The sequence below is a fragment of the Pelodiscus sinensis genome, chromosome 6 (assembly GCF_049634645.1).
Source record: "Pelodiscus sinensis isolate JC-2024 chromosome 6, ASM4963464v1, whole genome shotgun sequence".
NCBI classification, from domain to species: Eukaryota; Metazoa; Chordata; order Testudines; family Trionychidae; genus Pelodiscus; species Pelodiscus sinensis.
This window is the reverse complement of record NC_134716.1, coordinates 61,382,165-61,406,347: the sequence shown is the minus strand read 5'-3', so window position 1 is coordinate 61,406,347 and position 24,183 is coordinate 61,382,165. Positions and strand designations below refer to the sequence as shown.

The 24,183-nt window shown below is 42.6% G+C and overlaps 1 protein-coding gene, 1 long non-coding RNA gene and 2 other non-coding genes across 13 annotated transcripts in view; 3 read left to right on the top strand and 1 right to left on the bottom strand.

The window, feature by feature from the left end:
- The first annotated feature begins 5,113 nt into the window (after positions 1-5,113).
- On the top strand, positions 5,114-23,462 carry LOC102462225 (uncharacterized). Of its 6 annotated transcripts, XR_012904778.1 has the most exons (7): positions 5,114-5,254; positions 6,196-6,253; positions 7,317-7,381; positions 9,489-9,561; positions 13,853-13,921; positions 22,041-22,193; positions 22,610-23,444. It is a non-coding gene; the product is annotated as an uncharacterized LOC102462225 (long non-coding RNA). The 6 variants fall into 6 exon arrangements; XR_012904774.1 differs by having other exon boundaries at positions 9,489-13,921; positions 22,610-23,462; XR_012904775.1 differs by lacking the exon at positions 13,853-13,921 and having other exon boundaries at positions 22,610-23,437.
- On the top strand, positions 6,779-6,910 carry LOC112547661 (small nucleolar RNA SNORA13). Its single transcript, XR_003091459.1, has one exon. It is a non-coding gene; the product is annotated as a small nucleolar RNA SNORA13 (small nucleolar RNA).
- LOC112547660 (small nucleolar RNA SNORA13) lies at positions 8,658-8,791 on the top strand. The gene has a single exon (XR_003091458.1). It is a non-coding gene; the product is annotated as a small nucleolar RNA SNORA13 (small nucleolar RNA).
- EPB41L4A (erythrocyte membrane protein band 4.1 like 4A) overlaps positions 13,916-24,183 on the bottom strand; it is a 181,512-nt gene continuing 171,244 nt past the window's right edge. For all 5 annotated transcript variants that reach the window (XM_075932021.1, XM_075932019.1, XM_075932023.1 and 2 more), the window contains 4 exons: positions 22,581-22,649; positions 21,608-21,718; positions 19,962-20,043; positions 13,916-16,173 (listed from right to left, as the gene is read on the bottom strand). In XM_075932021.1, the coding sequence (XP_075788136.1) occupies positions 16,045-16,173; positions 19,962-20,043; positions 21,608-21,718; positions 22,581-22,649 (391 nt within the window). In that variant the 3' untranslated portion in view covers positions 13,916-16,044. The remainder of the gene's footprint in view (positions 16,174-19,961; positions 20,044-21,607; positions 21,719-22,580; positions 22,650-24,183) is intronic.

The following is a 24,183-nucleotide window of genomic DNA, read 5'->3' as shown; positions in this document are numbered from 1 at the left end:
TCTGGCGACCAGGGCTGTTCTTCTTTCTGGGCGGTCTGCTAAAGGGTTGTCCTGAAGCGTGCGTACGTTCCATGTGCCAATAGTGAGTGGTGTCACCTTGCATTTTGTTCGAAATTTTATTGTTCGACCGCATGAGATGGGATCCCCTCCAGCCGCGGTAAGCTGGCCAGGGTTCTGTGAAGCAAACAATGTTTAGGGCACCTTTTCTAGCCCCTTCCTCTTACTACGGAGGTGAGCAGTGCAATCCTAAAGAGGGCTGCTCAGTCACTCAGGTAGACGCCGAATCCAGCTGTTGCTTCCACCAGCAAGAAGACGACCATTAGACCTGAGCCGCCTGTGTGCAGGTCCGCGGCTACAGCTCCCAGTGTATCCACACCTGCTGCTTCGTCGCTCGCCCGTCGCCACAGGACTTAGGAGATGTCGAGATGTCAAGACTTGCGCGTGAATTGGATTAAAGTGAGGGAGAGGTGCGCATAGTCAGCCTCACTCTCTCTTCCCAGATTCCATCTTACTCCAATGGCAGGACGAAAGTCGAGACGGTTGGAGATGGGCTGGGCGCAGTGGTTGACCAGGGCATCTTTCATGTCTTGCCGTGCTCTTAGCGTACCACAACGCTTGCAGAAACCACCTTCATGACCGTTGGTCCTATTCTAGTAGGTCTCATCCGCTCGATCCGCCGGAGTCTGTCTTCACATGCTCGGGATAGACAAGTCCCTATCTCACCGAAGGTCGATGACCCGACGGCTACTCTCAACCTGGTTTAGCCAGCCTGTCGAAGCTGTTGCCCGGGGTGTGGCCGCTGCACATGCTACAGCTACTAGGAGCCACAGGTGAGAGTTGAGTGACAAGTGGGGACCAAAGGTGGACGAGCTGCCCTAAAAGGACACGACATGCCCGTACATCAGAGGTGCTACCCCTCCCTGAACACCCCATACACCCCAGTGTTGTAATGTATCCCTGAACTCCCTTTGGGATGCTTATGGACAGATCTTGAAGAGAACGCAGCACCAAATATGGTAATTTTTAAGAAAATCTAAGCCACGTATTTTGGTGCCTAATTAGAAATGGATCTCTTGCTTTGCCCAGTCATAACATTATTTGCTTTGCTTGTTTTCACTAATAAAACAATATATCTCATTACTCGAGTTTTGTGTGTGTATTTGTGAGATCCTCCTTCCTGCTCACCTGAGTTTACTGTCCCTGTTTCATATCATATCTAACTTAGACCACCTGCAAACTGTTCTGCATTGGCTGATCCTTAGGGTTTCCAAATTTCTAATAGCACAAAACCAAACACCTTAGTTCCCCTTCCTCACCACTTCCCTGAAACCCTGCCCCCCCCCCCCTATTCACTGCACCCTCTCTTGGTGGCTTCCTCTCTCCCACCCTCACTCACTTTCACTGGGCTGGGATAGGTGGTTGGGGTATGAAAGGGAGTAAGGGCTTTAATTGGGATTCCAGGCTCTGGGTTAGGCCAGAAATGAAGGTTCAGGGTGCAGGAGGGGGATCCAGACTGCGGGTTGGGGCCACAGGATTTGAAATGTGGGAGGGGGCTGTGGATTGAAGCAGGAGATTGGTGTGTGGGAAGGGATGAGGGCTCTGGGCTGGGGTGCTGGCTCTGTGGTGGGGCCAGAGATGAGGCGCTTGGCGTGCAGGAGGGAGCTTTGGTTTGGGGGGAAGGGGTGGGGCAGGGAGCTGGGACTCAGAATTGGGGTGCAGGCTAACCTTGGGTGGTTCCCAGCTACCCGGCTAGTTGTGCAACAAGGCTAAGGCAGGATCCCTGCTTGTTGTGTCTCTGTGCTGTGCCCTGGAAGCATCCAGCAGGTCTGGTGCTTAGGCATGGGGGAAGGGCTACAGGACTCTGTGCACTACTTTCACCCACAGGCAATACCTCCCCCAGCTTCTCCTGGCCAGTCCCTTGTTCCCGGCCAATGGAAATGCAGAGGCAGTGCTTAGCGTGAGGGCAGTGCACAGAGCCCTATGACCCCCCTGTCCAGGAACTGAGTCTGCTGGATGGTTTTCCAGTGTAGTATAGTGACAGGATCATGGGGAACTAGCCTGACTTAGCCCTGCAGCACCACTGATTGGACTTTTAATGGCCTGGTCAGTGGTGCTGACCAGAGTCAGCAGGGTCCCTTTTCAACCATGCTTTCCGGTAGAAAACGGGACAGCTGGTCACCCTAGCAACCATATGCCCACATGGCACATTGCTGACTTTAATCTGGTCCATAAGTCCTTGTGCAGAGATCATGTTACTCTTTTGCACAGCATAATGTAAACAAGTGAAGATATATAGAAATGTTTAATAATAATTACTATTAATTAATACTCAGGGTTTCTGTGAAATGAATCATTGCTTGAACTGGTCATCTGCAAAGTTTATAAACTCACAAAAGAGAGACTTCAGAGTAGATAAATTCTACAGCAGAAAAGCCATTTCTGCACTAGAGCTAATGTGGTTATACATCTTGGTTTAACGGGGACTGTCCTGGTTTTTCATGTGCTGTGCTGTTGACCCAATAATGTCTATTTTTTATTTAACCAGTGTTTTTTATAATAACTACAAAATGCATGCTCAAGATGTATTGCTATCCTGAGTGGAAGTTATTTTGTGCTTGCGAGGAACAAATAGTTCAGTGGACCAAGGACTGAGCATGAGTCTTCACTGCAGTGCAAACTTGAATTATCTACACTACGATTAACTCCTCTCAAGTTATTCTAGCTTGAGTTGGAGTGCTTACACTGCAAAACAATACCTGAGCTGCACAGTGTGTGTGTTTTATTAGCACTGAGCATTTGTATTAGCAGCACATTAGTCTACATACCTAAAATTTAGATCCACCCAGCTATATTGCTCAGACTGAAAAAAAGCTCATGCCCTGTATGACATAGTTAGATTGACTTAACTCTCACTATAGAGTCAGTTAGGTAAGTGGAAGAATTCTTTCATTGACCTAGCTTCTGCCTCTCAAGGGGGTATTTTACATTAACAGAAGAATCCCTTCTGCCCTGTAGTAAGTGCCTGCATTATAGCAACCTGGCTGAAGTGTTGCAGCTGTGCTGGTGAGTGTTTGTAGTGAAGATGTACCCTGGAGTAGCTGCATTATCAGTGGAGCATGGCAACTATCAGTGGAGCTTAAAGCACCACGTCCCTTGAGCCAGAGACTTTTGTGTCTGTGTGTATGGGTGTCAACAAAGGGGCAACACTCGGCTTCTACCTTGCGCTAACACAACAGTGGAGGTAAACCCTTTGTTTGATAAACTGTGTTCAGAATTAATAGAAACATTGAATGAGTGTAAACATTATAAAATCTCTTATTTCCCTCAAAATGAATGCTAACACTAGCTAGTCTCATGATAAATTCATTCAGATCACTGACACTCTTTAGATAGGGACTAGCACCAATGTACACAGGGTTTTGCAATAAAACCAGTTCAAATCTCTCTAATTTACAGACTTTTGGGCTGAGTCCTGAGAGATTTCCAGCCCTCCTTTGATATCTGGTTGGTCTGAGAGCTTGTGGGTTTTTGAGATTTCAAGCCGAGATAGGAGCCCTTGGCCGCAGCCACTTCCTATTTGCTGATTTCTGGCAACCAGGATGAACAGAAGAACTGGTAAGGTTTCCATAGTCCCTTTCTCCCAGGACGGAGGATTTGTCTGTGTCTCACCATATCCCCAGAGTATGGGTCTCTGACTGCAGATTATTTGTATGTATTTGGATTGTCTTGCTCCTCATTAGATAATTCGTATGTCAAAGCTGTACAAAACTTGTCCATTAAGGGGATTTTTATGGCCCTAAACATTTGGACCTCTATATCTTCCTGCAGATGATAACTCACACGCAAAGCCTACAATTGGAGAGCCTTGCCTGGATACTTTAAGTAGCAGGATTAGAGTCTCTGTTGGCACAGCCCTCCTGCTGGTGATGAAGGTATCGCAAAGATGGATCACAACACCCAGGTCCTGAATGAAGCTGGGCAGAAATAACCCATGACCTGCAGCACTGAGGGTGAAGTTCTTTAGTGCTTTAACCTCCTGATTCAGCAATGAGCTCATCCCAGGAGGACTCTTATATCTGCCTGTTGCAGTAATGGGAGATAGGGAATGGAGCTTACTGCAGGTTAGAGCCTTGGACTATTTCTGAGTTGGACATGTGCAGTTTTGTACTGACATGGTTACACTGACACAATCTTTGGTGGGGGGTGCAGTTACAATGGCATAAAGGTGCCTTCCAAGTATAACACGGAATAGAATCTTTGTAACTTGGCCTGTGCTGCTGGGGTTACGTAACTGCACCAGTCTGGTGCCAGCAGCTGGGGGGTTGGTGCACTGGTCTCTGGGTGGTGGGCACACACGGGGGCGCTGGGTCAGCCTAGTAATGACTTGGAAGCTTTAGGGGGTAGCCAAGTTAGTGTGTACAGGATAAACTTAAAAAACAACAAATGGTCTGGTAGCACTTTATAGTCTAACAAAACATGTAGCTGTCATCACGAGCTTTCATGGGCACAGCCCACTTCTTCAGATGATGCCCGCCTATAAAGATCTACAGACTATTTGTGGGTTTTTTAAGTTTATCCAAGTAATGACTGTGCCTTCTTCATGGTGATAGCGATCCACTGGCAAGAGGAGCATTTCCTGTGAGTTCCGCAACCTTCACTCCACCCCACGACCTGCCCCCTCTCCCCCCAGCACATTGCTCCGGCCGGCGTGAGAAGCTGGTACATCCCGCTCCCCCTCTTCCGCCTCCCCCAAAGGGATACGGTGAAAAACGAGAATTCCTTTGGTATGTAGGGTCCTGCCAGTTCTCTCCCAGAATATGAGCTGAGGAAGTGGGTCTGGCCCAGGAAAGCTCATCGCCTATTAAACCAGCTTGTTAGTCTTTAAAGTGCGGCATCGTTTTTCCTTTTGCTGTAGCAGGATCAGACTAACAGGGCTACCTCTCTATTACTCCCCCTCCCTGCGTGCGAGAACACTTGGTATAACCCCCCTCCCCCCCGCTTGCCTGAATGCGTGAGGAATTGGTACATTTCCCCCCCCCTCCCCGTCCAGGCCACATGAGCAGTTGGTACAACCCGCCCCTCCCCCTAGGGCTAGAGTGGTTTGTCCAGCTCGGGGCATGCTGGGATAGGAGCAGGGGCGGAGCTCTCTCGCTCTCTCTCTCTCTCTCTCGCTCTGGAGCAAGCGGGCGGACATGGCGGGGGGCTGCTGCTCGGCCTCTGGGCCAGTTGCTTTGGGAGCAGCGACAGCCTCATGGTGAGTAGGCCCGGCCAGAGCCACAAGCTCCGTGGCTCGCGAGCCGGGCCCACAGCGGCCGGGGCGGGTAGGCGGTTCAGGCTGCAGTGCCACGTGCTGCAGCATCGCCTGAGGCTGGGCACGAGCCTCCCCCCCCGTAACACGCAACGCTCGGTGCGTCCGGCTCGCGCGCTACCCAGTCCGCTGTGGCCCTGGCGAGACCGCGCCTGGCGGCCGTTAAGAAAGGAAGTTGCGCGGGGCTCGCGCCCGCTCGCCTACGCTGTGACTGCCTGGACCCGGAGGCGCTCGGCCCCCCCCCCCCCGCCCGTTCCCGAGGCGCAGGCGGATGTGGGGGGTGGGAGCTCGGATGGGTCCGGGTAGCGCTGCCGGGGGCGGTTCGGCCGGTGTTGCGCGCACACGTGCGTAGCTAACGAAGTTGGGATCCGGGGAGGACCCACCCACCCGCGCTTGTGTGTAAATCCCAGCAGGGGACGAAGCTGTTGCTCGTGTTCACTCTGCAGCGGCAGCCTGTCTGGCACGTGCAGATCTCACACTAACCCGCTTGGGGGCTTTTATTTTAACGCACAGCGCAGCCTTAAAATCGGCGTGGCCAGCCACAGGCAGCCTCGCCGTTGGGAGGGAGGAATCCTTTCTGCCTTGTAGAGCAGTTTCACCCTCAGGTGCGTTTGGAGAGTGGCTGGGTCTTCTGCATAATCACTGGCTGCCAAAAGAGCCTTGTGAAGCTAGTGGCAGCCAGTGTAATCTAGAACAGCCTTTAGGCATAGAAACCATCTCTGTACATTCAACTCTTCTGAGTTGCACTGCATGCTCCTGGGCTGCATTTGGGGACATGTACTGAAAGTTATTTTGAGGACAATATTTATATACAAATTAGAATCACACTACTTAAAGTGATCTGTTTAGACAAATCATATTTTTATCGCTTTTCTCCTGTTTTTCAGATACAGACAGTACCCATTGGCACACATTATGTATTTAACACGTCTCACTTTACAAGAGGTTGGTATGACAGTTTGTGAATGGTATGGTTATTTTTAATGGAATATCTGACACTTGTAGATAATTTTAAAAAATTACTTAACTAATCAATAGGAATGGTAAGGGATGCTTATTGGGTAGCTGAGTCAACTACTTGCTTCCCCTTCCCCCCCCTTGCTGCCTCTATCAGAGGCAGTGGGAGGGGGGGTGGAGGAGAGGTGAAGGATGCTGGTGCTGGGGGTGGGGGGGAGGGGAGACAGCGTAAAAGCTGGTTCCTCCCAGCACTGTGTGCAGTATGGGAGGTGGGTAGAGGACGTAAAGTTGCAGCAGTCCCAAAGCTGGCCATAGCAGGGATAGCAAGTGCCCTCCCTTTATCAACTAATCAAGTAGTGGATGGAAATTCCATTGATTACTCAATTAGCTAATTAATCGCAACTTAACATGTCTACTAATTGTTCTTTTTTTGAAGGTGATCCCTTATTTATATGTGGCTAAGCTAGTTTTTGCACTGAGAAACGAAATGATCACTTCACACATTTAAATATTTGCCTTTGTGTTACCCAATCACTATCTCCCACAGTGAATGTGGTGTCAAAAAAGGCATACAAGAACTCTTGCTGAAAAGGTTTTGGGACATGGTTATGTACCTTTTCCCTCCACAATTCTGCAAGGACAGAATCTTTGTAGAAAAATTGGTATTTTGATAATAGGTATGAGCAGTCTTCACATGCATAGACTTTATGGATAGAAGGGGCCATAATTACTTAGTAGCCTGACCTTTTGCACATTGCAGGCCATAGAACACCCTCCCTCTTTTGCTAATTGCTTCTTAGTAGAGTTCAGGGGAGGTTCCTATCCAGATATAATTATAGAGCTACAAAATTTATCATAATTGCTATACATTTGCTGGCTTGAGTTGGTGCTGCACCAACTCTGCACTGTGATTCCAGTGTTTAGGTCAGTTCTTAAAACAAAAAATTTCAAGAATATGGTCATGGGTGGCCAATGGGAGAAGTGTGGGTGGTGCCCTGCAGGTTGGAATACCACCTATTCATTGTATTAACTTGTATTTGTTTGTGTTCAGTATAGAAAATGAGTCTGAATAAATAGAAGACTACGGTTTCTGTACACATGGCTTTGTATACTATGGTAAGAAAGAAATGTGGTGAGGTTTGTTTTTTTTCATTCATTGTCTATATTGGTTAGTGAAACTGTTCCATATGCAGTTGGAACCTATCTTTAGGTCATTTTCCATAAACAGTGATTATTTTCTAGCAGTTTGTCATAGTTTGGGAGCAGTTATTGTGTAGAACTCTTAAGTCTTGTTTGTAAGGTGGGCAAAGATGTTCTAACTTATTATTGATTAAATATTCATAAGTCTTCTAAAGCTGAAATGAATTGCAGAATATTGGTGCAAAATGTCACAAACCAGGGCTGGGGAACCTTTTGGAGGTGAGGGACTAATGAGCCACAGAAAAATCAGTCAGGGCCACAAATGAGGACCAGAAGAGAGAGAAAGATTCACTTCACTTCCCTTAAGCTCCTCCCCAGATCCTATGGGAACTGGGGCTAGTAGATCTTGTGTGGGACCTCTAGGCTTTCCGTAGGGCTAAAAATGAGCAATCAGTATATGGGAGGGAACTACTGAGGAGCAGGTTGAGGATGTGGGGTCTGGACAGGAGTTAGGATGCAGGAATAGGGTTAGGATGTGGGATCTGAGCAGGAGTTAGGGCGCAGGAGTGGTTTGAGAAGTAGGAGTGTGAGGTATGGAAGAGGGTGCAGAAGTGGGCTGGAGGATTTGGATGGGGGAGTGTGGGAATGGGAAGAGACCTGCAGGGCACCACCCACACTTCTCCCATTGGCCACAGTACAGCCAATGGGAACAATGAGGGGTGCTTGCACAGAGAACTTCCATGTAACATGCAGAGTCTGGGTACCAGATCCAACCCCATCTTGCCTGGATCAGGTCTGTGAGGCTGTATGTTCTCCCCTGCAGTAAGGAGCTGGCACTTGAACCGCAGCACGGCTCATGCCCTTATGGTGGGAGGGGAGCATTGATTCTCACAGACTGGCTCTGGCCCCTACCCTATCAAACTATTCAGAATTCAGGCAGTGGTCTGTCTTGTTGCCTCATATTCAGAATTCAGGCAGTGGTCTGTCTTGTTGCCTCAGAGCTAAATTGTAGCAGTTGGAAGTGAATCATAATAGATTTTTCTAGTTTCCACTGGAACTGAATGTTTTAGTTCATTTGTTCTTAATGCATACAAGCATGATAATGCAAAACACTATATATTTTAAGGACTCTTACACAAAAATTAAAAAGTAGTCTCTTTCAATAGCTTCTAGCATAACATTGATGTTTCCTGGATAAGGCTGTTTACAGCAAACTTTACAGCTAGACATTTTTAAGAATGTGTAGCATTCGTGCCTTTGTGTTGCCCGCTCATTTTTGTTACTAATGATTGTGGTGTCAAGAAAGGCATAAAGAAAGTCCTTCTGCAGTATTATTTGATACTGGGGATTAATCTCTCCCCTGATTCTGCTGAATAAGGGACAGTTGTATGACTTTAACTTCTATTGTGACTAAACTTAGAATAGTGCTTGTAATTGAAATGGGATCTGAAGTCCTGCTTAATTAAGCCAGGAACTAAGATGTCCCTATGGCTGTGTCTAGACTGGCCAGTTTTTCCGGAAAAACTTGCCAGCTGTCTACACTGGCTGCTTGAATTTCCGCAAAAGCACTGACTTCCTACTGTAAGAAATCAGTGCTTCTTACAGAAATACTATGCTGCTCCCATTCAGGCAAAAGTCCTTTTGTGCAAAACTTTTGCACAAAAGGGCCAGTGTAGACAGCTCAGATTTTTCTTCTGCAAAAAAGCCCCAATCGCGAAAATGGCGATCGGAGCTTTTTTGCGGAAAAGCACGTCTAGATTGGCACGGACGCTTTTCCGCAAAAAGTGCTTTTGCGGAAAAGCGTCCGTGCCAATCTAGACACTCTTTTCCGAAAATCCTTTTAACGGAATAAGTTTCCGTTAAAAGCATTTCCAGAAAATCATGCCAGGCTAGATGTAGCCTATAATGTGTAGGTATTTTTGAAAATGTCTTTGCAGACTTAACTGTTTCCAAGCTGAAACAAAACCAGATTTTATGAAACTACTTTATGCTACCCTTGAGGATCTTGTGGTTCGCTAATTTATAAACATGCTGGATATTAATCTACATCTGATATTTGGTATTTATTTATTTTTTTATTCAGGAAAAATTTCTACATGATCAGCTCAAATTCAGCATTTCCTCCACCAGAAGAAAGTTCTATAAGAAATATACAGGTAGATATGTTTTCATGAATCATGAAAATCATGGTAACGTATTAGGTTGGACCTCCCTGGTCCAGCACCCTTGGAACCTGACTCGTGTGGAAGGAGGGATTTTGCCAGACCAGGAGAGGTTATTTCTGCCCGTCCCCCAAGCCTACTCCTCCTGATGGCTGCCAGCTCCCTTCCTTGCCACTGCCCTGCTGCTGGGGCTCCTAGCCCCAAAGCAGCTCCGGATCCTGTGCCGCTAGCCCAGACTCCTGTGGCAGGGCTCCTGCCTCTGGCCCTCTGCCAAGATTCCCTGGTCCCAGTTTAGAGAGTTTCAATCTGTAGTATGTTCACAAGATGATTCAGGTAGCTTTTAACTGTGTGTGGCACCAATAGGAGGAATGTCTCATGTACTAAAAAATAAAGACTATATTTTTTAATTGCTGCATTTGTTGACTTTTTCTATGTACCACCTTCTCAGCTAAAATCAGTCCATTAATATTGAACCAGAATAAATATTATTGCCAGCATAATATGGGAAACTTTGTAACACTACAAGTGATTATAAATAACTTGGTTTTGATAGTGTGAGGAAATATAAATTTATTCAGCTGTTCCATTTGAAAAGCCTCACCTTTCAAGTTGCTCTGCCTATGAATCATGCATGTTCAAGCTTTACTTCAGTTTGGTAAACCAGTGTATCTTACAGCTTCAGAAACTGTAAACTATACCTCACCTATTAAAAAATTAGAACCAAAGCAGTTAGTGCTAGGAATTTCTACCTCTAGTCAGGTTCTGACTTGTGTTCATTGTATCAAGTGATAATTCCAAGTTCTCAATGCTGTGAAATCAAAAATCTCATTCTTGATCAGGCAAGTATGTAATAGTGAACTGCGTGTCTGATTTCCAAATTTGCCTCAAGCAAAGGTTTAGACAAAACACTAAACTTCTAGAGAAGCAAGATGTAACTATTAGATCTAATGGAAAGCTGGGGGATTGTTAATTTTCCAGAGATGAATATCTGTGCAAGACTAGTGGGACTCCCCTTGTTTTTAAGGGTTGCTACTTTGGAACCTAGATGCTCCAATGTTGCATCTTTCAAAAGGTGACGATTATTAGACATCTACTGTAGTTGGTGATTTTCTTCTTGTGTAGTGCAAATATTTGATTTTTAAATACCTAGATGCAAATTTTGCTACTTCCAATTCAATTTAAAATAAAGCAAACAGCTGTTTCATAGATAATTTAACTGTGTACATAGAATATATACTTCCCAGTCTGATCTCTCATGCATAAAATATCTGCTGTAGTTATAAAAATAATTTTTGCCAAACTTAAATATATAGCAGTAATACAGTAAGTAGTTTAGCATCTTTGAAAGGTACCATTTGTTAAAGGAAGGAATGCAACTCAATGGGCATTTTCTTCAAATGATCAGATGTAAAAACTTAAATCAAAGTGTCTAGTTTACTCCTTAATATGGAGAATTTTTACCTTGTGTTATATAAAGGATACAGTGTTACTCCTATGGTCTCTAGTTGCTTCTGACACTGTCTGATGTTTTTTTAGTCAGCGTTGAAAAAACATTTTCAGTTTGACCATCATTAGTATACAATTCTTTTCCCCACAATATGCAGATAAAATTGCACTGTCTACTCATGCTAATTCTAGGGAAAAAGTCATGTCATAAATAATTGAAACTTATCATTGGAAATACAATCATAATAGCAGAGGGGAGGGGTAGTTCTGCCCTCAGTTCCATCCCAGATTGCAGCACCTCCTTTTCTCCAAGCCCTCAGTGCTGCCTGGAGTTCAGTGTGCAGCATTGGTGCTTCCCTGTGCAGCTCTAAGCCTCCTGGAGCACGCTGCATGGTGCTTCAACAGTGATTTAAAGGATGTGGGGCTCTGGCCACTGCTGCAGTAGTGGTGGCTGGGTACCCGAGGTCCTCTTGAATTGCCAAGCCCCTGGATCAGTTGCCCCCTTCTCCCTGTCAGTGAGCCCATGTAGTTTAAATCCTGGACCTCTACATTAGTTCTCTTCGAAATGCTTATTCTATTTTCTGAGCTGTTATAATGTGGAATGTGTTTCAATGTGTAAATGAGAAAATAAGGTTGAGAATAGGATAAGTACATTAGTCCTTGGGGGAATGGATAATTTCCTCTTTATCAAAAGGGAAAAAGACTGCCAGCACATGAAGTTAGCAAGATTTTAAAGGATTATTTAAATGAGCTGAGTATGATGGCAGCTAATGAGAAATAAACAGGGTATACATTAAAACCTGCTAGGTATATTAGAAGTACAGTAGAAATAACCTTCAGTCAAAGATGAGGTACACAATAATATGCACATTTTACAAATGAGGATACATCAAGACACAAATGAAAAAATGACAAAGCATAGCATTTCTTACACATAGTGCAAATAAATGAAATACCACAGTTTCTTGTTGTGAGTGCTTTGATACTATACAAACCCCACAACTAGATAGGAAAGATAAGAGCCAGGTAAATGCGTGAGAATAGCTTTGTACACATGAAATTCAGTGTACTGTGAAAGAGTGCTAGGATGTGGAATCTGCATATACAAAATTCAGGTAATAAAAGTACAAGTAAAAGTTTTTGCCACACATTCCTCTATCTCAGTAAAAGTCAGAATATTGAGAAATGTCAGAGAAGTAACAAAATACCAGTTTGGATGAACATCACAGCAAATATGTGGAGAATTGCTACTTGGAATAGTTTATTCTTAAACAAGTCCAGGTGTATCCAAATTTAAAATACATTCCTGTGTCTTACTCACAGTTAGTCAAAACATACTTTTGATATCTTTGGGAGCATGGCAAGAGGTGGTACTATGACAACTTGAGTGAGGGGGATTTTTTTTGTAATGCAGTACTTTAGTTTCACCAGCAAAGTTGTATGCTGACAGAGGTGTTGGTTCCTACATAGCTCAGAGTGCAAAACAGAAAAATGACTGTCTTCATTTGTATTACCAAAGAGGTAGATGGCAATCATTTAAAAATAGTGTGACCAAGCACTGTACAGAAACAGCCATGTTTAAAAATGTTTTTGCCCATGTCTGTGCCTATCTAAATGAGCATCAAAGAGCTCATAAGGAAACTGGAGGGAAACCAAATATTGCTTTTATATTAGTTTTCACCACAAAGGAAGAAAGAACAATTAGAGTCCTGTGAAATTATTTTACAGCTTTGGGGAGGGCGGGGGATTCATTGTATTTCAATTTACTTGAGAGGCCTGGAAAGTGTGGAGGATAGGGGAAAGAATTGCAGAGTAAGCCCACCTTGGAGTGGGGAGCTAAGTCCAGTCCCACAGGATAGTTACCACTACTGCAAGGGTTTCTATTTTAATTTTACAGGTTGTTTTATGCTTAATTTCTCTGTTCACACTTGCCATTTACTTCAGGATCTCTGTTCACTTGTAGAGAAGGTAAAACAAGGTCAAAAATAGAAGTATTGTGGGAAAAACTAGTAGCAGATTTGATTGGAATTCTATGGGTTAGGGAGTGGGACTGTATAACAGTGAATCTTCATTAGGATTGATACAATACTGCACTGGATGGCATTCATCAGAGCATTCTAAAGGAACTAAGAATGAAGAATCTACAAATATTAAATCTGGCCAGAAAAGATGATCTTCTCTACCCTACCCCAAAAGTTTACATCTTTCAGCAAAATATTTTGGCCAAACTGGATAATGTTTCTATTCAAACTTTCTGGTTGGATTATATTTCCCATGATGCACCACTCATTTTAATTAACAGAGATGATATGCTATGGGAGTCTTTGATTAGGTGGCTCACTGGGAGCTATAGTCTGGCCAGAAAGCCCATTTCACAAATGAGAATAGAACTATGGCCCCTGAACCACATCATCATGAGGTACTGTGGTGCCATTATGAATCCTTTTATTTTGTTTTCCTGCAAACCATTGCTATTTTTATGGAACGCAGATAATTGTCATAAAAATAGTTGTTTAAAAACAATTTTTCATTGAAAAACAGTTTAGATGAAAAACGTTAATCGGCCCTATTTTCACGTCCATAACAAATTTGTGTGTCCTTTTTTAAAGAGATTAATTGTGCTCCCAATAATTATAGATCAGTGAGCATCACCGCATTAACATGAAAAAACATGGGATCTAATTCCACAAGTGATTCTGCATGGTTGGTCCCCTATGCCCATATGGGAGCCCATCAAGGGTTATATGTAAAGAGCTACTTGCAGTGTTGGGTGAGGTTTTAGAAGTAAAATAATCAAGTCTAAGCTAACAGACAAAAACTAACATGACTTCTTTAACAGTAATTTGCCTCTTTAACCAACTGGAACTCTATCAAAATAGCAGCTAATGGAAACACCGCTGAAAACAAGGTGAGCTTTGTGTACCTCGAAATCTCATTTCTTTCACCATCCGAAGTAGCCAGTAAAAGATAATGCCTAACCCATCTTTTCGCTTGACAAATTCATTAGTTTTACCTAAACCTTCTGATGGAATCTCTCTCCAGAGCTGTTTGAGGAAACTTGATGCATGCAGGGTAAGAGGCAAAGGCCTGTTATAGATTAAAAAACAGATTTAAACAACAGCATAGAAAAGTATGGCTAAACAGCTACATCAGTAGGGAAGAACAGACTGAGCAATCAGTAGTAAAATAAGTAGTGTATAATGTTAGTCAACTTCTAGACTGTTAGTGGGATGGCAAACTATACTCAGTACAAAATTACGGGTCTGGGAAGAATTTTGCTTGATTCTGTAAAAGCTTATCTGTCATAGAAAACTGGTTAGCAAAGTAGTAGATGAAATCCAGTGTAGATAAGTGCAAGGTAAAGCACATTCAAAGAAGCAGTGATGGGTTCCAAATTCAATATAACCGCTCAGCAAAAGATCCGGGCATCAGTACAAAAAACTCATTGAAGATAATATGCTTAGCATGTAACAGCAGTTAAAAAAGCAAGTAAGATGTTACTCTGTTTTACAAAGGGTAGAGAAAAGATACCACTATATAATTCAAAGATACTGTCTTCATTGTGCATATTGCATTCAGTTTTGGTCATCATCTCAGAAATGAGTGAGAAAAAGAACTGGTCCAGAGAAGGGTGCTACAAATTATTAGATTGTTATTGGGGGATTTCATATAAGAGCTTAAAAAGACTAGATTAGTGAAGCAGGTATCAAAGAGCCAACTCTGTTAGCCCTGGTCTACACTAGGGAGTTATTGTGAAATAACTCTCCTTATTTCAAAATAACAAGCGAAGTGTCTAAACTGCCAAGCCTGTTATTTTGAAATAAGAGGGGCTGGTTATTTCAAAGTAGTAACTCCTGCTTGTCATGAGGAATAATACTTATTTCGAAATAGTGTTATTGTGGATGCTCCACTGCTGCTATTTCAAAATAACTACTCCCCAGAGTAATTCAAAATAATTACTTCCAAGTGTTTCCTGAGGCTCTAAGTTGAGGTAGCACATCCACATTAAGGGAGCCTGCTTCGGACTAATTTCAAGGCTTCCTCATAGTATGGATATGCTATTTTGAAATTATTTTGGGAGTTATTATTTTGAAATAGTTATTTCTAAATAATTTCCTAGTTTAGACATGTCCTTACCCAGCCCCATCTTACGTAGCCACTTTGAAGTGTTTCCAAAGTTTATAGTACAAATTTGTCCAGCCAGTGTTCCAAATCTGTGTGTGTACCAGGCAATCTTATTACACTGGCCCTGGGCCATTCAAGAAGTTTTTCATTTTAGTTTTTAAGGGACAAGATTAAGGTTAAGAGGAGATATGGTAGGAGTATATAAAATAATAGTACAGAGAAGGCTAATCAAGTACTGTCTCGTTACAAGAGGATATCTAAAATTAAAAGACAACATTTAAAAATGGTGAAAGGAAATCCCTTTGTACATGATACTCAATGCCACAAGATATAATTGTGGCAATTACCTTAGAAAAATCTAAACTTAGATTTAACATTTATATGAACAAGAACAGTGCTTGCAGTTGTATTAGACTGAAATAAACATAACATGCTTCAGAGTATAAGTTCATCATCAGATGACATCAGGAAGACATCTCCTCACTAGTATTGCACAATTGGCCAAGTGTTGTATTATGGTTTTACCCCTTCCTCCAAATGCCTGTTGGAAACAGGCAACTAAATTAATTAGATCAAAGTCTCATCTGCCATTCTTCTGTTCCTCTTTTGGAAATACAGAATCTGAAGATTGCTGAATTTTATTAAGACTTTACCTTTGAACAGTCTAACCAGTCAACTTATTTGCAATCACCTAAGCAATGGTATGTGGAACCAGTGATGAAAACAGTGATTGCCCTTCAGAGCAACAAGCACACTGGAATTTTATATTTAAGGAAATTACCACCATTCCAGTTCACATTTTTCTTCTTATGCCAGATAAACATTTTCCAGCTAAAGTATATATTAACTTGTGTAATTTCCAAGTTCAAAGGAACAGAGTCCATTTATTATTCTTAGTTATGGCAATTAAGTCTCTATCTTGAGGCGTGATGCATGTACAGTTTTTATTGTTTTTGCACGGTGTCTTCCATCCAGGCTGCTAGAAGATATCTGAGATTTTTCTTCTATCAGGCTATCTTTGGACCCATTTTGCCTCTGAATGGAACAAAGACAAAAATACACTGGTGAAAATACAATGACGAATTAAGATATTACTTCCTTTGGTGCAGGCTTAGCCTTAATCCCATATTGTGATCATCTACTTTAGAGCTGTACAGAGTCCTAGTGGAGTCAATGGAACTCCTCACAAGCACATTGACCAAGCACTGGCTCCTTATGCATGACTGGGGCTTATATATTAAAGAGACCTGGTTGAATTATTGATAGTGTTCCTTTCAAAAATGCTATGTTTCTTTGTACAGAAACACTAAGAATACAAAATTAATTGTTACAGTAGTGGTAAATGATATAAATGATCCATAAATATTTAGCAGAATGTGATGGGTATTTGCTTATTTCAAAGACAGGTGAAATATAGGCTAAAGATGTGACAACTATCTGATTTGCTTCCCTATACCAGCCTTATGGAACAAAAGTGCATTTGATCACATACCAAAACTACATTCCCATTTCTCTTAATTGGCCCAGGCCCACATACTTTTGCCATCCTCTCTGTGGCAAACCCATTACATGCTTGTTCCTGCTGGCCTGGCCCGTTCCTCTTCCCCCTGTCTGTTTTCCATTGCCATGTTTGGACTCATATTCTATATCCAGCAAATACCAACACTAAATTATTTGGTACTTGGCCAGTTACTGAAAACATACCTATCTGGAATTTGTTTGGCATTTAGTGTTTGAATGCTTGTAAATTGCTGCATGCATTAATCTTACTTGTAATATCTTTATTCCATATTGTAATATTGGAGCGAATGTAGTGGGAGCCTCTGTGATCGTATTAATTGTCATACAGCAGAGGGAGATTGATTAATGTGAAGAGCTGCTCTTCTCATTAAGCATGACTCAGAATCTTGGAGAAAGTCTATTATATATACAAGTGCTCTTAGCTTTCTAATAATTTCATTTTCATAACCAAAACATCCATTTGATGGTGAAGATAATTTATTTTTTCTTGCTATAAATGTCTTAAGTTCTAAAAAGGGCAAGAAGTTAGAAGTCAAAAACACTGTTACTGTTCACTGAACATGCTGGGTCCACAGCTTCATCACTTCTAACAGCAGCAAAAAAACTGAAACAAATGTCAGGTAAGAAAGGGTTTGCCACAGAAGCAAATGACTTAGTAATCCTCTAAATAATCAAGCTGACTACATGCACATGAGCGGACCCTATTTTCTAATATATGCAATCAGACAAGCAGAGCTTTCCAAAGGTTCCTAGAAATCTTCACATTGCTGAAAAAAAACTCGCAGCAAACTGACATTGAGACAGACAGCAGTTGTTAGTGGCAATCACAGAGGAAGTGGCACCTACTTTTCTCAGGACCAGGAATTTATGTAGAAACCCACCTGATATTTTTCCCTTGTCCACTTAATTATATATTTTGATAATCCTTTAATATTAGATTTTTATAAATAAAAATCTAAATTTTTTTTGGACATCAGCTGTTATTTCTGAAAAGAACACTGGGATAACATGACACACAAAACAACTTTCCAATTCTCCAGCAAATTCTCAAAATGGTTTAAAAATTATGAAATAAATCTCAAAATTCTAGTAAAGAAGGGAATTAGCCCCATTTTAAATCTGGAAAGGGAGGCTAAAAGTCATGTTCATGTCACATAGCAAGTCTTTGGCAAAGAAAAGAAACCACAATTGTTTTTACTCTGGCATTTTAAGCATTAGGCAATACTTCCTCTTACAGTGATTACATTGTTCAGGGTTACACAGATACAACCAACACTATCAAAGCAAACTACTTTTGAGCTACATATTACTTTTAGAAGTACCAACATTTTGAAATCAAGAAGAAAAAACACTGATCTGGTGGGACAAACTGTACGCCTCAGTCTCACTTGTTATCATATAACCAATGTCATTTTGGGGGTCTTGAGAGTGCCTTCAGTGCACAACTGTGTTGGGGTACATTGGCCAGGAAGTTTTAGTATTTTTGTGTGCAGCGTGAGAGCGGTCTCCAATCATTACTGCTCCAAGTCTGCCAATTCACTTCTCATGAGGAAAAACAGAAAGAAACCAAAGCACACAAGTTCTCCCTGTGATAAGAGTTTGTTCTGGGCATTCATAGAAACAGAGCTGGAAGAGACCTCAGGAGGTCATCAAGTCCAGCCCCCAGCGCAAGGCAGGACCAATCCCAATTTATTCAGGAAATGAAAAGATTCTAACCTTTTATAGTGTATTTAAAATACTTATATCACAAACACTCACGAATGGACCTTTCTCTGAAAGCAACTAATGTCTCCATATTGAGAGTTTTGACTTGCACGAAGAGCTGAATATTTAATAAAATATGTTGAAATTCTTCATTCCAGAAAGAGGGCAACTAGTGAAGTGAGGATGTGTCACCTTTCCAGGACAAAATGAAAACAACAGGAGCAAAGAGTATTTACTGGCTAGAAATGAGGGATGTGTAGCAGAATCAAAATGGTTACCTTAGAGTTGAACCAGTAAATCTTAACTAGCCCTCTAAATCTGTAAAATCCTAGTGGAGAGAAGGCATTGTAATTTTACCTTCCTGTAGAACTAGTCAAGAACAACCTCTGATCAGCAGATCTTGACTAGCTTCAAAGAGGTAAAAACTACAGTGCCTTCTCTCCATTAAGATTTTACACTGAGTTACCTACCGCAATGTAAGAAACCTTTTTTGTAGCCTCTGAAGGTGAACCAACACCAGAGAGTTCAGTGGAAATCACGGGAATAAGTCCCAACTTTCTAAGGACTAGGAAGCTAGATAGAATCCTGTGTGGCATTTTCCATTGTGTGCTTGAATTAAATATATCTGGTTTTCTTTTAACATTATGTTTTTATAATATAATTCTGTATTTTTAGATCACCTACTGTGCCTAAAGTTTATTACCATTATTTCACAGCTGATATCTGTGCAGTCCTATTTTATGACTACTTGTTTTTTTAATTACTATGTTTTTCCCTGCTGAGTCCACCAGACTTCTCAGCCAATCAGTTGAAAGAGGATTGTTCCCCTCTGAATGGTTAGAAAATGAGAATTACAAACCTTGGACAGCAGCAAGGCACTGTGGAGTGGAGGGAAGATGTTAGTTCAAAAGTTGATTTTTCTAGAGGGCATCTGGCAAATGAATTGCCCTAGTTGATCCCACTTGTATTAAAAGAGGAATAGGCCCCAAAAGGAGGAAATATCTTCCAAACACCAGAGAGTCAGAAATGGCAGTATGGTAAATTATAAAATTCAATATATCTACATTATAAAACTGAAGTTTATCTTTAAGCAGTTACTTCTACATAATTTAAAGCTTATTCCATATTGGTTGGAGGGACTCAGTAAGCTCTACTACTAAGTGAAAACAAAAGATCAAGTATTAGATATATTTTCCCCATTAAATATTTCTTATTGATAATTCCATCAGGAAAACAGCCTAAGGGCATAGACTTTAAATCCAGAAGCACCATCATGATCATCTAGTCTGACTTCCTGTGTATCGCAGGTCACTAAACCTCCCCCAGCCATTCCTGTAATAAATCCCTAGCCTTTGGCTGAGTTTCCAAAGTCCTGAAATCATGATTTAAAAACTTCAAATTACAGAAATTCACCATTTATACTCATTTAAATCTGCAGTTGACCCAGGTCCCATGCTGCAGAGGAAGGCAACCCACTCCCCCCGCACAAACCAAGAAAAAATCCTTCCCAAACCAAATACAGCAGCCAGTTAAACTCTGAGCATGTAGGCAAGACCCACCAGCCAGATACCTGGTAGAGAAGTTGCACAATTACCAACCTGTTGTGAAGCTGGGATGCTGGGACCCTGAGCATCTGAGGAATGTGTCACAGGCAACGGAGGCACAAGATCTGCTTTTGCACTGGAAAAAAACATGAGATTGCACTAGTTCAATGACTACTGTGGAAGAAAAAAAATGCACTGAATAAATCTGCAGTTTAAAAACCTACTATTTGCATTTTTTCCTCAAAGGGTAAAAATGAAAATGGTCCTAACAATAACACTTTCATATTAGAACAATCAACAGTTATAGATCGGAAAAAGAAACCTGTTGCTTTTTCTCTCTCTTTTAAAAAAAATATTTTAAGGATAAATTCTGTGATTTGCTAAGGCAATGGTTTCCAACCTTTTTACACCCAAGATCACTTTTTAAATCTCCGAACAGGCGAAGATCTACCGCCCCGCCCCTTCCTTGAAGCCCCACCCCTTTCTTGAAGCCCCGCCCTCTCTATTTTCCTCCTGTCCATCACAGATAATCAGAGTCAGGAGTCCTACTCCCCTCCCCTTCAACATTTAGAGGGTAGGAGGTAGCTGCTCACCTTTGCTCATTTTTAAATACTTAGGGATGGGAGCACGGCTGGTGTAGAGCCTTCGTACTAGGGATGTGAAGGAATAGTCGACTATCCGATAAGCAAATGTTTATCGGATAGTCAACACGCTAGTTGACTAGTCGCTTCCCGCTCTTGCTGCCTCTATCAGAAAGAGACAGCAAAGGGCGGGAAAGAGGAGGGGGAACTTGAAAGCAGCTGTGCTGCATGAAGCCTGGGGCCAGATCCTGGGCTCAACTCAGTGCTGCCACTTTGAAACACCACGTGCAGCCCAGGAGCAGCTGGGGTGTCCCCAGGCTGCACGCAGCCTTTCAAAGCGGCAGCGCCACATGGAGCCCAGGATCAGCTGGGGACTCCCCCGCTGACCCTGGGTTCTGTGTGGCACTGCCACTTTGAAATGCTGTATGGAGCCCAGGGTCAGCGGGGGAGTCCCCAGCTGACCTCAGGTTCCACACAGCGCTTTCGCCTTTGAAGTGTAGCCACCCTATCAACTAATCGAATAGTCGATGCAAAATGCATCAACTATTTGATTAGTCAATTACTCTCAATTTAACAGCCCTACTTTGTACCAGCTATACACTCTGCCAGGGACATTCTCAGGAAGCTGCTTCTGCCAGCTTAAGATCTTACTGCATCATGCCCTTTATTGTTTTACTCACTTCATAAATGGTCTCTAGTTAATCTCTATCAGTCTGTTTTTAGCTATCAACAGATGAGTAGATGTCTACTGGAACTTAAGATCTGCACTGCAGCAAATGAAGAAAGTGAATCAAGGGCATATATAGTTGGAAGCAAATTTACAAGAACTCTCTTCTTTTCTCTCAGGCACCTTCACAACCTACTGCTGAAGAGCTGGGTATATTCATTTAGGTTTCTGGACTAGACTGTAATTATTTCTAAACAGGTCACCACCATTGAGCAAAGCAAACATTCAAGTTCCAAAAGGCAATGAATGTTTCCTGCTTCACTGAGTGCTTAGCTCTTACAGTGTTACCTGAGCATTATGTCAACGAAATAGTCACATATATGCTATTACTAATTTATCTGTGAGTTCAGAGGAGCATCTGTGTAATATTAAAACCTTCACATTCCACATACTTCATTTCGGACAGAACAGATCTCTCGCCATCAGAACACTGGGACCGCCGGTACTGCCGGTAGCTTCGGGGGGAATGGGAATGTCTAATGCGGATTGGGTCACCTTGAGTCCTGAATGAGAAAAAAATTCATAGTATCAAACTAATACATCTGAGACTTTGCACCGGAAAAGGAAATTTAACTTTGATTTGTAAAATCCTCCCTTTTCCCGTTAAGAATAACAGGTGGCTTTCTGTGCTCACTGAATTCAAAGGAGTGATCCTTTCTTTATGAGTTTGTATTTCAAACTTTACATTTAAACTTGTATTTCAAACTGCATTCTAAATGATACTAGCATGTGTATGTTGGAGAATGAAATTGTTTAATTAAAGCATGGACTTAAAAAAAAATCAAATCTGTGGAATTTTAGTCATCACCATACTTTTTGCTCAAGGGTACAGCAGAGAAGCAAACTAGAAATCCACTTCTGTCAAAAGCAGTTGCCAATACTACACAGCCTCCTGGATGGCCAGTTGTCAAGTGAAATGGATGTATGCCCTGAAGGGATCTGCATTGGTAGCTGCCTGTGATTAGAGGGGTCACACAGGTAAAGCATACGCTTTAAAAAAGAATCCGACTAAAAAGATAAATTTAAAAAAATGAAAAAAATTAGAAAATAAATGTTTACAAGGCTTTTGTGAGTGTAATCAGAGACTGACATGGCAGTTTAGGAGAGGATGATGATTTTGTTAGCATTTATGTGAAGTTTACATTTATGTACCTAGTTTAAAAATTATTCACGTGTCTCTACCTATTTGAGCTACTCTTTTCTGGATCAACATTTTCTGAGGAGTTCAAAAGATCAGAGATTATCAGGATGCTGTTCTAGTCTCAGACAAGCTATTCCACAGAGAGAGGCTCTGATGAGAGGATGAAAAACAGGCGATTAAGCATACATACAGAAAAATCCATATTTCATAACAAATAAGCTCACTCTATTTTTGTGTATGGAATCTCTTTCAGCTGCTCCTCAGACAGGCCAGATGGATCCACAAGTTCCTTCCTGAAAGGATTAGACAAGGAAGATGAAATTCCAGAAGCTAACAAATCCAAAACAATTTATTTTCATTGTATTAGACCACAAAGCTTTTCTGAAATCAGCTGTATTCAACATAAAGGCTATCTAGATGCCGACACAGGAAACCTATTAAGAAGTGTGTCTAAATCTTGATCCCTTCCCTTTTGTACCCTATTTCTCCACACTCTATCTGTTCATTTCAGTCTCTGTGATCTGAAGGTCAGGCACTGTATCTTCATAAATGCTGGCAACTAGTAGAAGAGGCTCTGATCCTAACTGGTGATGTACTGAAAAATAATAAAAATAAGAACATTTTGGAGTCTAGGTAGGAACACATCTTAACCTTAATGAAAGTGAAATGCACTGTTTTCATAGATGATAGAAAGAAAAAAAATACTGATGTACAGGCAGTCCCCGACTTACGCGGATCCGACTTATGTCGGATCCGCAGTTACGAACGGGGCTGCCCCAGAGTACACGGACTGCGGGACCTCGCAGTCCTGCCGCCCGTGTACTCTGGGGCTTTCTCTGCGTCTCCCTGGTCTGCAGACCAGGAAGACGGAGAGCAAAGCCATGGAAGGGCTCGGGCAGCCCAGGAGCGCCGGCTTCCCCGCGGCTTTGCAAAGCTGCGGGGGGGCTCAGGCAGCGAGGCAGCCCAGGCGCGCCTGGACTGCTCCGCTGCTGGCTTCCCCGAGGCTTTGCAAAGCCGAGGGGGGGGGCTCGGGCAGCGGGGCACCCCAGGCGCGTCTGGGCTGTCCCGCTGCCGGCTTCCCCGAGGCTTTGCAAAGCCTGAATCAGGACGCCTGGGGCAGAGCAGCTGGGGTGCTGCTGGGTTGATCCAGTAGTGCCGAGGAGCGGCGCTGCTGGAGCAACCCAGCAGCACCCCAGCTGCTCTGCCCCAGGCGTCCTGATTTAGCCGCTGCTGAAACTGACCAGCGCTGACTACAGGAAGCCCGAGGCAGAGTTGCTCTGCCCGGGCTTCCTGGAATCAGCTGCTGATCAGTTTCAGCAGCAGCTGACTTGGGGACGCTTGGGGTTCTTAAGTTGAATCTGTATGTAAGTCAGAACTGGCGGTCAGTTTCAGCAGCGGCTGAATCTGGACGCCAGTTCCGACTTACATACAGATTCAACTTAAGAACAAACCTACAGTCCCTATCTTGTACGTAACCCGGGGACTGCCTGTACTCTAAAAGGCAGAGGGGCTTGATTCTTCTCTGCCCTGAGCAGAGTGGCTCTAGCACAATACCAAATCAGAAGGATAATGTTTCACATCCATGTTGCATGACAAACTGATTAAATAAGGTGCAGAGCAATAGTGAATCTGTCCCAATAGCTGTCCTTTCTAAACAGAAGCACCATACACTGTCCCTTCAAGCGTCACTAGTTCCAGCTATGTCCTGTTCTATTATTCTGTATTAAATCTAAATGCTGTACATTCCTAAAGGCTAATTTCATTCTAGCAAAATGCTGTAGCCACACATTGGTTTTATAATGTATATAAAGGAACTAAAAGTTTCAG